At 42.3% G+C, this 18,249-nt stretch overlaps 1 protein-coding gene across 3 annotated transcripts in view; it reads left to right on the forward strand.

Moving 5' to 3' along the window:
• LOC137299520 (alpha/beta hydrolase domain-containing protein 17B-like) overlaps positions 1 to 18,249 on the forward strand; it is a 116,873-nt gene that overhangs the window by 57,506 nt on the left and 41,118 nt on the right. For 2 of the 3 annotated variants that reach the window (XR_010957912.1, XR_010957911.1), the window contains exon 4: positions 1,141 to 1,486. Coding sequence is in view for 1 of the 3 variants with exons in the window: in XM_067968325.1 (XP_067824426.1) it covers positions 1,141 to 1,369 (229 nt within the window). In the remaining 2 variants the exon portion in view is untranslated. Of the gene's footprint in view, positions 1 to 1,140; positions 4,724 to 18,249 lie in introns of those variants that run through there. The other variant, XM_067968325.1, reaches the window with a different exon arrangement.

Raw genomic sequence — 18,249 nt, forward strand, 5'->3', positions numbered from 1 at the left:
TTTATTATAGAGGATGAACATTCCTTTGGGAATTTCTGTTGCCCTCGGGGAGGTGGAGGATGAGGAGGAGTTCCATTAGAATGCACACAGGCAGATTTGACGTTATGCAAAGAATTGAGTCTCTAGTTAGCTGGGCATGTCCGGGGAGATCTGTCTCTGCTGCCTTTGCTTCTTTCTAGTCTCGGAACTTTGCCATTTTCTGCAGTCCAGGTACAAAATTCAGCCAGGACTGGAATGGCTCTGTCCATTGCTGTGAAAGTCCTCCCCGCCCCCCCGCCCCTCCGCCCTAATGATTTCCTACAGATAAGTTAGGGTAGAGTAGGGGGAGTTTCACCCTGCATTGGTCTGTTACTACTAACCTGAAAGTGCTTACTGCTGACAATATGTAGAAAAGTGGGGGGAAAGTGTTATGCCTCCATGGTCAACATTCTGGCCTAGGCTGCTCAGCCCAGTCCACCAGGATCCCAGTGGATCTTGGGTGGACAGAGCTGGGGATTGATCTCTGGAAAACTGGGAGGCAGGCAGAGATGTAGCAGAGTATGTTCCAGAGCCCAACATTCTGATGTCGTTGGATGTTTCGGGCCAAATACTGAAGAGGAGCTTTTCGGAACATTGCATGCAAAGACCCCCACCAAGAAAAAGAAGGATCTGAAGTTGTTTTTTTTTTGAAAAAAAGAATTTTATACAAGCAGCACACTGGCTGCTGCAGCTTGTTTTCGCCCCCAAATTGGTGTAACCCTGGCTGAGGCCAGGGAGTCTGTCTCTTATATGGTGGTGACCCTGGGGTCAGAAACATGACTGGAATCACAAAGATATCAGTGAGGCGAGTGGAAATGCCTACTCACCTCACATCTGCCAGCACAGTGCCAAGCAGAAAACCTAGGTCTCAATGTCTAGACTTTCACATGAAAAACTTTCATCTAGGTGAGGAAACGAAGATGAATGGAGGTAATGGAACCCAGTGAGAGTCAGCACCTTAGGAGGAAAATAAAGTGCTCTCCCCTCTTTTTAAAAAAAAACTTTTAAAAATAAAATAATATTCACAGATCTGAATTGATTCCATTGTTATGTACACTGAAACAAATAAAATATATTTAATTTTTATGCTGTGACTATTTGTTTTCTTCTTGTATTTTACAGCATTGATAAAATCTCCAAAATCACATCTCCTGTGTTGATCATCCACGGTACCGAGGACGAGGTGATCGATTTCTCCCATGGCCTGGCGTTGTACGAACGCTGCATGAAGGCAGTGGAGCCACTGTGGGTGGAAGGGGCCGGTCACAATGACATTGAACTGTACAGCCAGTACCTGGAACGGCTCCGAAAGTTTATCTCATACGAACTGGTCAATGTGCAACGGAATTGATTGGAACCAAGAACAAACATTTTGGAAAGTCTATTTTTTCAGGAGAACTTTGGATAGCATCGGAAACACAAACACAACCATGATGTTTTTTTTAATTCACATTGGGTGCTAGTGCAGGTAAAGCATAGAAGACAAATGTGATGCAGCAATTAGCCTTGAGAATATTGCTAATTATTTACAACCATAGTAAATTGTTAATTTTCTATTTGTATAAAAATTTGTAGGGGTGAAACTAGAGTAAAGATGAACTTGTCCCTTTAAGAGGCAGGGCCTATTATGTGATCTCTTTGGTTGTCTTGGCTAAGAAAAAGCAGCACTTTTTTGAAGAGTTTCATTTCTTTACATCACGGTAAGTCATCCTTGGGTAGAAGTTTTAAGATGGCGATAATCTCATGAAGAAAGGGAGGGAAGTGTTGCTACAAAAAATTGGCCAAAAAGACCACAGTAACTGCATTGCAAGACTCTGCTCTTAAAGAGGCAAGTACACTCCATACTATTTGCTCATCCCTTTAATGCTGAGAATGTTAATCTGTCATATTGATATCAGCTTGTGATGTATCATAGCCCCTCCCATACTCCTATATGAGCTGCCATCTTGGCTCCATTTAAACATACACTGAGGAGCAGGGAGGATTTTAGGATATTGTATCCTGTCAGCAAGTCGCAGGTATTAAACTGTTTTCCCTGTGACTCTTTGGTAGCGCAAGTTAGAAATGGTACAGCTGAGCACCGTAGAATAGGATCTGTGTTGGAAAAGAAGACTTGAGACAGTAATCAATGAGAGCATGATTGAAAAAGAACCAGCCTGGAAAGAATCTGTCTAATAGCAAAGATGTTTTATGTAAGAAAAAAAATCAACAATTGCTGAAATTTATTTTATGAATGTGGTTTAGTTTAAGGCTGTGAATATAAAGTGAGTTTAGTTGCCAGCTCATTGTACCAAAATCTTAAACTTGGTGTTCGTGCATTACTTCTGCCATTCCTGCAGCTAGTATGTCAGGATTTTTCAGTGTTCATTGGGATACATTTTCAAATGTCTGGAGTAGCAGAATCTGACCAAATTGCAGCTCAGTGGTGCCTTTCATAGCACAGATCTGGTGCTTTGAGATTGCTTAGGGCACTGAACTGTTCCTCAGCTGTTTGGCAGCAACTTGGTAGATCCATTGAAGTTTAAGTGTAGCTGCTTGAGGCCTCTATTTTGTATTGTAAGCTGCCCAAAGCAATCAAGATTAAATGGATTCTAGGATCCATCTCTTAAGAATCTCCCCTTAATGGTTCAGCGGGTAAGTGTACTGCACAGTGTGAAACTGAGCCATACAGACCAGGAAGGTCTGAGTCTAAGTTTGTGCTGAGTTAGCTGATCTCAACTGAGATAAGGTAGAGGAGCTAGAAATCTGTGTCCCTGGGCAAAGGAAAAAGGAAAAAAAATCAGCTAGGGCTTCCACTCCTGATTGCTATCCAGTGACTTCTGCTAGAAATTGTGTGCATGCGTGGGTGTTGGGTGAGAACAGGATCATGCTTGGCTCTGATTTCCAACTCACCTCCCTCCCCCCCCCCGCCCCCCTCCCAAAACAAGGTCAGCACTTGCATTCTAGGCTCACAAATGATGAATGTTCACTTAGATGAGGTGAGGGCAACCAGTGCATGTGGAACTGTGACCCAGCATGAGTCGGGCGCTTTCAGGAGAGGAAAGGAGAAAACTGGAGGGGCAAAAACAAAAATCCATCTCGTATTTACTGACACCCAACAAGATGACATCCAATAGATTATCCTGCAAGATCACCAGAATGGTAAACATGACTGTAATATAATCAACATAGTAATTATCTATAAGGGTGTGCAGTAAATCATAATCACAAATTCACACTACTGCTTTTTCACATATCGTGTTGAATGAACTTTCCTTTTTGAGACTTTGAAATCTGCAGACAGTAGGACCTGGAGCAGTTAAATACAGCTGATATTCCACTAATTTTATAAATATCAGCAAATAGTAGGATTGACTACTCTTAAATATCTGGGACTGTTAAGAAATTGGAGAAGGAAGGTACAGATGTCCTGTACCCAGAATCAAGTGGGGCCCAGCACAGCTATATTTAATAACCCTATACAATCCAGGAAAGGTCCCAGGTTTGATTCCTAGTCTGTGCTGAGGTAACAGTCATGGCTTTAACATCATTGGGCTAGTGAAGGGAAAAATCAGCTAGATTTCCTTCTCCTGGTCATTATCCAATGACTTGCTGGAACATGCAAGCGTGTGGACTTTGAGTGAGGGCAGGATCAGGCTAGGTTGTGATGCCCCTCACAGTTGAATAGCCTGATGAAGCTCACACGTGAAGAATGGTCAGTTGGCTGAGATACCAAAGGGCAGCTGGTGCTGGCGGAACAGAATTCCGTGCATGCTCAGCACCTTCAAGTAGAGAGAGGAAAACATTGGATAACAGAAAAAAATTCATTTCATCAAATTTAATGATTGTATAGACTAGAAGTGAGTGTCTGTGATATTAGCAAACAAGCACTAAATGCAAGAGCAGGACATTCTTCAGACTGCTATTTTAATTAATTGGTATGTTTTAAACAGCAGACAGAGAACGATTGGACAAATCCATTAAGCTTTTGTATACTAATATCACAAACTACATTCTAGGCTAATGTAACTACAGTCATGGTGTGGGCAGGGTGCTAGATTAATTTCTTGGTTCTGGGCTTTAATGGTGCTCTTTGCACTCCACAGGTGTCCATATTTGTATTATGAGCATGATGGTTATGAATGTGGATATGCCCAGTATTGAACGATGCAAATGATTTAAATAGAACATTGGTTCTAAGGTGAAATGTATTTTTTAATTATAATTCTTATTGCACATCTCTAAATCTTTACATTAACTTAGTAGTTATCAGGTGATGGAGAAATTAAGTGGTGAGAATTCCAATGCCCCACTCCCTGGTGAGAGCTGGGACTGCGTATCGCAAAATTAGGCAACCACAGATTGGGAGTATGCAGTTTTGCTATATGCATTCCCAGGATGTGCGCAAGAGTGGCGCCATGGCCTTTTTTTTTGCCCTAAAATGATACCTTTTAATGTTCATTAGATAATAGATATGCAAATATAAACGGTGCAACCGTCAAAGGTGGTAAAATGAGAGCCAAACACAGGGATTGAATGTAAATGTTATGCCAGCCGTGCTGAAGTACTTTTGGTCACCACATGTCCTTTTCCCTTTAAGGCTGCTGTTGGCAACCTTGCCATTGGATTGTTCTCTATTTTGAAGCAATTATTGTTTGCAACAACAAAAAAAATTCTTAATTGCAACATTATATTAAACGTATTTAACTGAAAATTTAAAAACAAATTTTGACAATAGTTATTCTATCATTTTATTGTGGGATCTCTGAAGACATTGTAATCCAGACAGCTACTGAAGAGCCTTCTTATGGAAGAAAATGGCTTTCACTATTGGCTGCTATTTTATATCAGTACCTTATCAAGCAGTGTTACTCATTCTTTATTGATGGCCACTCTTCCAACCGAGGATGGCATTAGAAGGGCCGGCTTGGGAGTATCCAGGCATTTCTCAAAGTACTGTGGCACTCCTTTTTGCAAATTATAGTCTGCTCTTGCTGGACTCATCGGGAGACCTAGTGAGCTCTACTTGCCACCTTAAACAATAAACTTATCAGTGGGAATAGAGTGGAGGATGCCATCGTGTGCGTTATTATGCTATTTCACAGCTCAACAAAATATTTTGGATGTAATGATTGGAAAATACAAGTGGTATTTCGAACATCAAGGTGGATGGCACAATGCAAGCTGCTCTGTATGAGTCCTTCCATCACACTGTCCGTAGGCCATATAACCGATTAGGAAGCACAGAAAATTGGGATGACATTATCCTGGAAGGCATTATCTGGAAGCCAGGTATATGTGTTCATTTATCTGGATTTCATTAAACAACTGACGAGCAACTACAAAGAGAGGCAAGCAACTGCTGCTTAGGCTCCACGCCTCTTGATAGGTGGATCCTCATGTGATGGTATGTGATGAGTATCCATGCTTTGGTCAGAAGGTTGTGGCAATGCAGTCACATTGTTTATGGTGAGTTGTGCTGCTCATCATGCTAGTTGTGAGGAGCTCCTGCTACCTTCTGTCTACTTAGCAACGGTTCAAATCCTCACTGGTCAGTTGGCTAATGACCAACTAGTAACTATCCTAATGGGGAGGGAGTAACATGCCTGGCGAAGGAATTTCAGTACCAAGTCAACCCTCCATGGCAGACTCAGTAATCCAAAACCTGAACCAGGCAGGTCAGGAGTATTCCAGGGCATTGACCAGCTAGCCTGGCTCACTAATGGAACCTGGAGGGGTAGACCTAGTACTGTGGGATGAGATTCTTCCTACTCAGTTGTGGATAACCTTGCAGCCTTATTAATGCAATTAATGGGTTGGGTGGTCATAGCTGGTCAAGCATTTGGAAACTTACCAGTTCCCTCTATTGTAAGTTGCTGGGTTTTATCTGGTTAAACATCAGCAGTATCCCTGCATGCACTTGGGGATCCCTGAGCTTTGGCTCTACCAACCTGTGCCTAAGCTCTTTGAACCTGGTAGATGTGCTCGTATGGGGAGAAAATGTACCAGACAGACGGAAACTCTACAACTGTAGAGTTCTCAGCTTGGGTTGGAGGTTCCAAAAAAATTCGAATTAATATCACGCTTAAGGCCACTCTCAGGAGTGCTGCAACATGCAAATCTTGGAATGATAGGACATGGGTCTGCACCTGTGATTTCCCTACCCACTGAGCTCCTGCATTCAGTCATGTGACAAGTGGATGCGAGAAGAGGGAAAACAAAATTCTGCTTCCTATACTACTTGGGCTCTTTCACTTGCTGTGTGGATTTTAAGATAACCCTGCCTCCTAGTTTCATTCCCTTGCCTACTTTTGCAAGAAAGGAGAGCAGAAAAGGAAAGGAAGCAGCACTGAACTGTAGGTCAGTTAACATCCCAGAACCGTGAATGGGCGCAGAGACATGTGGACCAATGCTTCTGCCGAGGACCACAGGTGAACGGGCAATGAGATACAAATGGCTCTCTCATTGAGTACAACTGCTACTAAGTGAGTCACATCGGGAAGGAACTGAACAGATTAATGTTACACATTGTGACCAAAGGCCTTCTAAAACAAAGGAAATAAGTTTGATTTTGAAAGTAAAGCTGAAGAATATAATAAAATTGATTAATTGCATTAATGAGACAGCAGTTGGTGAACTATTGGCTTTTTAGTGCAGAATAAATCCTTTCACCCTTTGAAGGTTTTGTAATATTCTGTCATTTGGTCAACTGTTAATTACTGCAACAAATCCCAAATCAGTTTAGTTCAAGAAATTACAATGGCGGGGGATAATTAATAGATAAGTTACTTATCTGAGGACATAATGACGATAAAGAAATGGTAAAACTGAAGTCTTCGTTGCTGTGGAATATGATTGTATACTATATTGTGAAAGTACCTCTGATTCAGGTCAGGCTACTGCTTTAATTACCAAACTTGGCCATCTTTAAGGATTTCTTAAACTACTGAATTTATTATTCATTTTTTTTTGGTATTTTCAGCAGCTCACATTTTCTGTTTATCCTCCACTCCCTTTTTTTCTAACCAATGTTTAAAGCTTTTTCAGTAAGTTCCACATGACAACAGAAAAGAGAGAGAGAACTTGCATTTATTTAGCATCTTGACAAGGCTGCAAAGTGCTTCATAGCTAATGAATTACTTTTGAAGTGTAGTCTCTTATTATGTTGGCAAACACAGCACCCGATTTGCAAAGAGTAAGACCCCACAAACAGAAAATGATGAATGACCAGCTAATCTGTTCTGATGGTGTTGGGTGAGGGATAACTGGTGGATAGGACACCATAAAAAGTCCCTACTCTTTGAATTGTATCTTTTACATTCAGCTGAACTGGGGTGTCATGATTCCATAATGAAAAGACTAACTCTAAGCCCTAAGTACAGTTGGCTACTGCTCCACCGAGTTTAGGAAAGGAATATCACCTGAGGCTTATGGTCCAGACTATGATGACCCCTGTTAGAAGCCCATTTGTGTGGACGGGATTGGACTCAGCTGTGATGTTCTCCACAGTAGGATAGGCTCCTGCCACACAGTATCAAGGCTTCCAGGTAGATAATGGCCACTTAGATGAAGTACTGGAGGCCAACACTTCAGGAGCAAAGGAGAGAATAAAAAAGATAGTTTGAAATCTGCAATTGTAATACCTCGCACGTTACACTGGTGCAAAAGAATCACCATCAACTTCTCATTCTACTAGGAAACTCCTTGAAATTTGCTTATCGTTTTTGAAACTACTGTGAAATTATTTTAAAAGATTACTGTATATTACTAAACATCGGTGTTGGGACAGTTGCTTTTTACTATTTTTACTTAATGATCTAGATGTAGGTATTGGGGGAACGATCTGCAAATTTGCAGATGATACCAAGATCTGTGCGAGTGTTAGGACTGTAGACGATGCTCGACTGCTTCAGGCGGATCTTGATGGGGGATTGGGCTCGTGACTGACAAATGATGTTTAATTTGGAAAATTGCGGTGCTATGCATGTGGGCAGATCAAATGCTCAACATACATGCACCCTTCAGGGAAAAGCTTTAAAACAGGTGGAGAAAGAGAGATCTGGACATTCTAGGGTATAGATCTCTCAAGGTTCATGAGCAATGCCGTGAAGCGATAGCTAAAGCAAATAGAGTATTGGGGTGCATTTATAGGACAATTGAATGCAAGACAAAGCATAATATTTTGTCTTTGTACAAGACCTTGGTCGGGCCTCAGTTGGAATACTATGTCCAGTTTTGGTCTCCTCACATGGTGGGTGACACTGAGGCTTTGGAAAGGGTGCAGAGGAGGGCCACTAGACTAATTCCCAATTTAAAGCATCTTAGTTATCAAAATAGGCTAAAAGAGCTGGGACTCTGCACTTTAGAGAAACTTAGACTTAGGAGTGGTCTGATTGGGGTTTATAAGATGATGAGTCATAGAGTCATAGAGTCATACAGCACGGATAGAGGCCCTTCGGCCCATCGTGTCCGCGCCGGCCATCAGCCCTGTCTACTCTAATCCCATATTCCAGCATTTGGTCCGTAGCCTTGTATGCTATGGCATTTCAAGTGCTCATCCAAATGCTTCTTGAATGTTGTGAGGGTTCCTACCTCCACAACCCTTTCAGGCAGTGAGTTCCAGACTCCAACCACCCTCTGGGTGAAAAAGTTCTTTCTCAAATCCCCTCTAAACCTCCTGCCTTTTACCTTGAATCTATGTCCCCTTGTTATAGAACCCTCAACGAAGGGAAAAAGCTCCTTAGTATCCATCCTATCTGTGCCCCTCATAATTTTGTACACCTCAATCATGTCCCCCCTCAGCCTCCTCTGCTCCAAGGAAAACAAACCCAATCTTCCCAGTCTCTCTTCATAGCTGAAGCGCTCCAGCCCTGGTAACATCCTGGTGAATCTCCTCTGCAAAGCGATCACATCCTTCCTGTAGTGTGGCGACCAGAACTGCACACAGTACTCCAGCTGTGGCCTAACCAGTGTTTTATACAGCTCCATCATAACCTCCTTGCTCTTATATTCTATGCCTCGGCTAATAAAGGCAAGTGTCCCATATGCCTTCTTTACCACCTTATCTACCTGTTCCGCCGCCTTCAGGGATCTGTGAACTTGCACACCAAGATCCCTCTGACCCTCTGTCTTGCCTAGGGTATTCCCTTGCCTTGTTAGTCCCTCCAAAGTGCATCACCTCGCACTTTTCCGGGTTAAATTCCATTTGCCACTGTTCCGCCCATCTGACCAACCCATCTATATCGTCCTGCAGACTGAGGCTATCCTCCTCGCTATTTACCACCCTACCAATTTTTGTATCATCAGCGAACTTACTGATCATACCTTTTACATTCATATCCAAGTCATTAATGTAGACCACAAACAGCAAGGGACCCAGCACCGATCCCTGTGGTACCCCACTGGCCACAGGCTTCCAGTCTGTGGAAGGAATAGATTGTGTTCAAGTTGACAGTTTGTTCCAATTAAATAGTTTAGGGCAAACCGGGGGTCACAATTTTAAGTTGTATGAGACCAAATCTAGGTTAGATGTCAGGTGTTGGTTCTTTTCCCAGAAAATAGTGGACCTCTGGAACAGGCTACTGGCTCCGAGCGGTGCTCGCCGATTCGCTGAATTCCTTCAAGCGAGAGTTGGACCTGTTTCTGGCTGGGGCGGAGATCTTCTTTTGTAAAAGGTAGGTAATGCATATAATTGAGGACCAGAGTGACCTGGACTAGTTTCGATCGCCTAAGGGGTTGGAGAGGAATTTCCCAGATTTGTTTTTTTTTCCCCCCCCCAAGTTGGCCTGGGTTTTATCTGGTTTTTCGCCTCTCCCTGGTGATCACATGGTTTTGGGTGGGGTGGAGAGTGTATATATTGTGACACACAAGGTATTACAATTGAGTGAGATACGCTGGATGAACCACAGGGTCTTTTCCTGCCCGTCATTGCTCGTATACTGACTGTCATAGAGTTGTGCAATCTTCAGAATTGGCCTTTCTAATGTTTACTCCTGTTTTCTCCAACTAAATCAACTCTCTGTACAAGCCTCATTCATCTTTATCAGTCCTCATATGATTACAAGTCTTCATATGATATTTTTCCATGGAGTCAAATTTACTTCCTGTAATAATACCTACTTTCGCCCCTACGTTTAGCACAGATGCACAAGCTGAAGCTCAGTGATTAAAATCTAAATGCACATACATAAACTGTTGTTTTCATTATTGCCTCTACATTACCAATTTCAATATTTAACCTTTCAGCTGCTGCTTTAAATAACGAAAGAATCTGCATTGATATTGTGCCCTTCATGAACTCAGGATGTCCCAAAGCATTTCACAACCAATTAAATACTTTTGAAGCATAGTCACCGCTGTAAGGTAGAGAAACACAGTAGCCAGTTTGTACACTGCAAAGACAGCAGGGATCTTTTACATCCACCTGAGGGCAGGTGAAGCCTCAGTTTAACATCTCTCCTCCAACACCTCAGCGCTCCCTCAGTACTGCACTGCAGTGTCACCCTAGATTATGTGCTCAAGGCTCCACAGTAGGGCTTGAAACCACAACCTTCTGACTCAGAGGTGAGAGTGCTACCAGCGATCCTAGGCCAATAACCCATGAACAAATACATTTAATGATGATTGGTGGTTTATTGAAAAACAGAAATTCTTAATTGGGAATAAATGAGATCAACTTCAGTAAAATAAATGGTAGCTGACTGCAAGTCTGGCCCAGTCTTTCAATATCTGGTTTAAACTGGGATTTTATAGATTCACCTAGTCTGGTGTGATTAGCAATCACAAGGAGGAATGGAAGCTGCATTTAGCTGACTTTGTTTTAGATACAAAGGAACTAAGTTTGGATTGTAACTTTAGATTAAGTCTCCAGATAAAAATGCCATTCACAAAATTAATTGGGCTATACATTTGAAAATATATCGCAGAGTAATTTTTTTTGTCTCCCGGGAGATTACATAGTTGCTAGGGGATAGGAAGTCTAATCATGATGCTCCAGGCATCATGTGTATATGGCAGGCTTGATGGACCAGTTGGTCATTTCTTGCCCGTCTTTTTCGTCTGTTCATAAGCATTTTAAAAAAAAATCTGAAATTGAAAATGCACCTGTGCAATCGCAATTCTTTTGAAAATAGACACTAGAACTCTTAGTAGGAAAGAACTTGTATTTACATAGTACCTTTAATGCTCTCAGGATGTCCCAAAACTCTTTACAACCAATTAGTTACTTTTGAAGTGTAGTCACTGTTATCATGTAGGCAAATGCAGTAGCCAATTTGCACAGAGCAAGGTCCCAAAAACAGTAAATGACAAATTAATCTTTTTAGGTTAAGGGATGAATGTCAGACAGGATACCGGGAGGACTCACTGCTCCTCTTCAAATAGAGCCATGGGATCTTTTATTTTTGCCAGAACAGACAGGCAGGGTCTCCTTGTAGCATCTTATCTAGAAGAACAGCTCTGACAATGCAGCACTCCCTCTGTACTGCACTGAAGTATCAGCTTATGTGCTTAGGTCCTGTAGTGGGGCATGTACCCACAACCTCCTGCTCAGAGGCAAAAGTGCTACCACTGAGCCAAATTATCACTATAGTAATAAGGGTAGTAAAGTCAGAAAAATACTATTCATGTCTGGTGACAGTGAAGATCAGTCATGTATCCATTTCACCTATTTTAAAAATATTTCTGAACAATTTTCTCCCCTCCCCTCTCTTGAAGTCGTGCTGCAGTATAGTATGATAACATGCCAAGTAGCTACTATTCATGTATGAACCTTGACTGAGAGTGTCAGCAGATTACTTGATGATGGGGGTTGCGTCACAGCTAAACTGGGGCACTGAGGCTAATTGCTGCTATCCTAAGAGCAGTTAACTCAGCACTAACTGGGGATTGAACCTGTGACTTTATTGGTCTGTGTGGTTCCACTATAGGAATGGATCAAGAGTAAATTACAAGCCAGAATGATTGAAATTAATTTCCAAATGATTGCAATAATGTGGAAGTGGTGTAACAGTAATGACAAACAGCTCCAATCTAAGCAGGACCCATCCTTTGCGTTGGAACATAATTTCATCCTCCATTGAAGGAAAAAAAAATCAATTTATTTTATTGACAGTTGTTAGGAACTTTTAGAAATTTATTGTAACCTTACAGATATTTTGTAAAGAAATTTCATTTGAAGAGTGAATCAAAACTTTGAGGAAAAAAAAGTCCCAGTGGACAACCAAAGTTTCTGCTGGGTGACCAAGGCTTCAGGCTGCTTTTACATTTTTGTTGGGTTCTAAAGATTAGTTCATGTTAAGATTGTCATCTTCTGCCAGATTTAAAAACCAGACAAGGGTCAGGAGAGGGGTGAGCAGGAAGGATTATGGCTCCGAATTCTAAAGTTTGCTTTGCAAAATTGAATAACTAAAGCCATCACATCATGAGACACAAAAGTAAATGGGGAAAGAAATGGGTTTCAGACTGCAATTGTACTACCATTTTCAGTTCAGTTGTATATTGACGTGAAAGTAGCAGCATAACTCAGAAGTTAGGTCCTGATCAGACTTTTGTGAGGCTGTCTCACACTACTTGGGTTTGACACTGGAATATAATTCCAGTGCGGTGTAAAACTGAATATATAAAGTCCTCGGGTGGCCCTTTTGGGTCTCCTGGGCACTTCATAATTTTAGTGCAAGGTATTTTTAATGTGAGGAGAAAGGGGATATGTGCAAGTACAAATATGTTGGGCACAATTCCACAGTGTATCAGTTTCAACAACAGCAACAAGTGGCATTTATGTGGTGCCTTTTAATGTAAAAACTCCAAAAACACTTCCCAAGTGGCAATAGACAAAAAGCCATCTTCTGCCGGATCGAAAACCAAATGGGGCAGGAGAGGGGCTGGCAGGAATGATCACGGCTCTTGAGTTCTAAAGTTGTCTTTGCAAAATTGAGCAAAAAATTGAATGACTAAAGCCTTCAAATCATTATTTACAAAAGTAAAGGGAAAGAAATGGAGGGAAAGTTTTGGAGGAGTGACTGGTCAAAAAGATGGATTTTGAGACTACATTTAAAGGAGGGCAGAGTAGTGGAGAGGCAGAGGGTTTAGGAAGGAAGTTCCTGAGAGTTGATCCAAAGCAGCTGAAGGCTCTGTCACCAATTATGGGGTGAAGGAAGGAGGGGAGATGCACAAAAAACCAGCATCAGAGGACCAAATAGTGGGGGGGAAGGTATATAAGGTTGGATAAGATTGTTGAGATAGGCAAGTCAATGGAATGATTTGAAGATTAGGATGAGGAGTTTAAACTTAATACATTAGGGGACAGAGATACAATGTAGTTCAGTGAAGACGGGGGTGGGTAATGGGTGAGCAAGACCTAATTTGGGACAGGATAAGGGGAAGCCCAGTCAAAAACTGTCAAACTGGAAGGGTACCACCCTAACCCATGTGGAAGTGCAGTCAGTTCCCCAATAGAGCATGTCATATTTTCCAGTCACAAAATTTGGGGTTCATTGAACGTAATCTTATTAGGGATTCACATTCCTACTGTTACTAATGATTTACAGGTCACACTGCTCTTTCAGCCAAATTTTTGTAATTTTTAACTCCAAAGTAGAAATATAGTATGTAGCTTCTTTGGAAAAGCCCAGTGAGCACAATCAGAGCTGCTGTGGAGAGACAACACACCTCTCAATGAAATATTGACACATTCAAAGGCTTCTGTTACAGGGCTATGGTGCAGACTGCAGAACAATGGACTGCAAGCTCACCATCGGTCTCTAGGATGTGTAACCACAGCTGCTTCAAAAATTCATTGTTTTTGAAGTGCTTTGAGATGTTTCTGAGATGTAATAAGGTGATAAATGCCTGTCTTTCTTTCTATACATTTCAACTTTACAAAATATATGGAAACCAACTGTGTACAGCGGTTCATTGCCATGGGTGGATGGAGTTTTTGGGTCAAATTTGTTCTTGAAGGGAATGATTTATACTAATACTTTCATCAAACAGTACAGCATTACCTCCTTTGCAGTCAATCAGTTAAGAGGTACCCATATTGACTCTGTGCGTGTTTGGATTATATATATAATCTAGTTTTGACACAAACACTTCACTGTAAATCTGAATCTCGCTATGATCCACGCCCTTTAAGTTACAAACAGCTGACTTAATAAATCTTTGTCACAATCATATTTCATACAAGAACTGCAGGTATGCTTTTTATGTACTTCACTTATTGTTTCAATTATACCCAATGATTCAATCAGCTTGGCTCAGCTGGTAGTATTCTCACCTGAGTAAGAAGGTAGTGGTTCAAATTCCATTCTAGATCTTGGAGTGGAAATAGGATGATGGTGATGCCCCCAAAGTTGAATAGCCTAATGACACTCAAGCCTAGGCATTCTGCCTCCACCCCTTGGTTGAGCTACATCTCCAGAGGGGGCGGGAAAGAGGACAGAACTTCTGCCCGCGATGGAAACACATACCAACCCTGACTTTCTGGCCTTGAGATAGTTATTATATTGGACTAGGCTCCCTAGCCTAGGAGTCTCGCAAAAAGCGGGTGGTTTTTTAACACCGCAAGCCTCAGTGGCCTGCTTCAGCATTGGGGTGGAGATGGCCTCCATGCTGTCTGCAAGACGGCTATTTTAAAAAAAAAATCTCTTCCTCTTTTTGAGTCTGTGGACAGGGGAGTACCCTGAGAACTTGCACTCAGGGCCTGTTCAAGTGGAGTGATCCCCTTCTGCTGACCATTGAACACTGGATTCCTGCACCAAACATATCCAGCATTTGGAATAGTGCAAAAGTTGGGAAACACAACAGAGGTGGTGTTTCCTTCATTTTCATGTAATTTTCAGTAGCCAGGCTCTGCCTCTGGAAAAAGGGGAATGGTGGGAATGCCACGGAGCAGGTCCCCGACCACATTTCTAGCCTTATCTGGCCCAGGTCCAGTGGAAGACCTACAGAATGGGGTTGGATAGGCCCCCTGCCTCTGGGCTCACACAGGAGGAGACACCAGAGGCTGACCAGTGCCCGACCAGTGCCCATGGAGTTGTATCGCACCAGATGCTTATTGCCTTTAGGAGAAGAAAAAATAGGTTAACACAAATAAATACGTCAAAATTATTGTGTGTGTGGGTGAGGGTGGTGCTGGGTGGCCAGCAACTGTTGGAACTATACCCCAGCATGAGTCAGCAACTTCTGGGGGGTGGAAAATAGCAAGAGGTGAAAGTTATCATCCATAGTTAGCAATGGCAGAATTAGCATTTTTTACTGTGCTGTCACTGGTCACCTTCAGCTAATAGAACCCTCTGATGGTCTGTTGATTTTTATTTTTGGATGTTTAAGTCCTGCTGTAAAGGCCAACTGTGCTATTTTATATGTCTGTTGTTGAGAGAAAACAGTTGTTTCAAATTGCCACAGAGTTTAGATGTTTGTTGCCACAGAGTTTAACAATCCTTACCACAGAATTCCACTTACTTTCAGGGGCCCAGATTATGAGGTGAAGAAAATAGAAGGAAACTATTTGAAAGTTTTAAGTTACAGTAATCCATGAATTCAAACTCTCTCCTTCAGGATTATCCAAACTGCTTGGAGTGGAGGGTTGTTAATTCTGGATGATTAAATATTAAAGGCTTGTGGTACCTGAATGCAAAGAACAAAACTAGTTAACCAGTGAAGCAGACGCTTGTTAACCTTCCTCCACTGTCCATGACTGTTTTTCTTATTAAATCCTGAAGCTTGCAGTTTTCAGACAGTACTCTTGAGTAAGAACACATGTCTTTAAAAGGCCTCATGACATTCCACTAGTCATATTTTTACAATTCTTGGAAAAGGCTAGATGTTGTTTCCAGTAGTGATGGCATCCTTATGGTATATTTGTGGGTGTAATTTTCTCTCTCCGTCTCAGCCCTGACATGAGAAGAAAATTAGGCCTACATCTTGCAGTATTACAAAAACAACGGACAGCTCAGTACACTTGCCAATGTACATGATGGCTAGCAGCACTGTATTTTATAAAGTAGAAATACAGGAAGCTTGTGGCTGGGAGTGTCAGTGTTGTTCTACCTTTTCTTCTCTCAACACTAGCTCTTGCAAAATTAGGAATGAAAAATGGAGCCATGGTTCTCTCGTACTGTTTCAATAGTTGCAGTTTTCAGCGTGATGTCCTCACGTTCAGCTGGTCACTAACCAATTCCTTTGAACTGACACTGGGCTGTTGAAGCCTGCTATTCATGCTTCCAAAGTTGGATTTAGAAGAGATGTTTGTGGTGTCCCTTTTTTTTTTCTTGCCAAGTTTTCTTCCAATTTTCTCCCTTACTCGCCCCTTCCCTGCTGAAGGTATAGCTACACAGGTGTCAAGTGCCTTCTGATTGCCTGCCCAGATGACCAATATTCAATGTGCGAGCTGTGACACTGACTTTTAGCAGGCTGTTAGATTGTGGGTACATCATAGCTCTCTCGCTCTCGCTCTCTCTCACACACTGAAGGCCTAGATTTGATCTCTGGTCTGTGTTCAGTTAGTTGATCTGAGTCAAAACAGTGGTGGAGAGTGCTCACATTAGCCTCCACACCATGGACTAGGGAGCCAGGATTTTCACTCCTGATCATTATCCAGAACTTATGTTGGAAATGTGCAAGTATGGATGTTCAGTGAGGATAGAATCAGCTTGGCTGTGCTGTGTCCCATGGTTTTGTAGACTGCCAACACTGCGAAGGCTCTAACTTGAAGAATGACTACTTCAGCAAAATACCAAAGGGAGCCTGATATCCGTGGAATCATGCATGGCATGTGACAACACCGTTCAGAGAGCAGAGAAGAAGAAAAAACATTGGAAAATATAAAAAAAGAAAATTGGTAACTTGGACCTGGTAAGAGGCCAGTGTTCTATTTTACTGTAACCTATGATTCTCGCCATATTCTGACACATCTCAACTCTTCCCCCATCCCCTCCACTGCGCTGCCAACTCCAGATTCTTGACAGTGCTCCAGACTTTAAGTGTCCTTGTCTCCACACAGAATCTAGTCCATTCCTGAGTGCTCTTAACAAAAGAAAAATGATTTGGTGCATGAGGAGGTAAGGGGGAAGAGGGGAATTTATCTTGTTGCTATCTCTCACATAAACTGATGTAATCTACAGATTTTTCTTGAAAGGGGCTTGATGTATGGTGTATGTGCCTTAGCAAACTAGAAACCTTGTCACAGTGACTCAACTTTCCATGTCCTATATTACAGATTAAGGGGTTAATAGAGAGTGGTGTAAATACTGGTAGCCTGAAATAAAAACAGGTGGGGTTCCTCCTTCTACCTTTCCCTGGTGAGTTGGGGCCCGGAAGCAGGCCATTCTCTGTGGACACCCTTAGGCTGTGGCTCCCAGCAAGTGTTCTCCCAGGAAAATGAGGCGGGAGCCCAGGGGAACACTCCCTCCTGCTTCATGAACATGCCTGCGATGAGCCTGTGCCTACTGCAGGTGCAGGCCCAGCTTCACACCCACCCCGCCTACCCCCAGAAGCTCTGGAAATCTAGGGGCAAGATAAAATGACTGGAGACCCCAGTGAAACAGGTCTCCGCCCATGTTTTCCAGACTTTTGTACCCAGGGAAATGGGCATTCAGGTCAGAGGTCAGGAAAATCTACATACTGGTTAGTCCTGCTTCAATTTTGTGGGTCTGGAGCTTTGGAAAGGGGCTTGACGTATGGTGTGTGTGCCTTCGCAAACTAGAAACCTTGATCGTTAGCGGATAACTCCTAAATAAAAACACTAATTCTGTTAGAGCTGAAGCTTGAGATATAAGCAAATTAACGGGAACATTGATTTAAAGTTAATGGGGTTGATAAAGCCACTTCACTGGGAACACATTATCATGCTTCTTGGGTACCGCATGCACCCGCCCACAAATGTGCTGACCCCTTGTGATAATGTGAGGTCAGCTCATTATAATATTTTAATGCTCCCACTGTGTTGATCATGGCATGTGGGAGATCCTGGGAGGGGGGCGGGTTAAGGGCAATGGTATCACTCCACAGGAACAGCTAAGTTTGCTCATATGCAGCTCATTTTTAAGTTGCTTCTTTGTGGCTCTTCAGCTGACGGTATTTCCCAACAGCTAGGGAATGTTCATGCAGAATGGCGATTAAAGAGCCACTGAACCAGCCTGAATGATGTGAGCAAGCATGTTTTGGAAACTACCACCTGCTTGTCAAAAAAAACAAGGTCGATTCCAACAGCAAGCCAGTTGTTGTTTGTACTGAATCGGACGTGACACTCCC

The sequence above is a fragment of the Heptranchias perlo genome, chromosome 29, assembly GCF_035084215.1.
Source record: "Heptranchias perlo isolate sHepPer1 chromosome 29, sHepPer1.hap1, whole genome shotgun sequence".
Taxonomy (NCBI): domain Eukaryota; kingdom Metazoa; phylum Chordata; class Chondrichthyes; order Hexanchiformes; family Hexanchidae; genus Heptranchias; species Heptranchias perlo.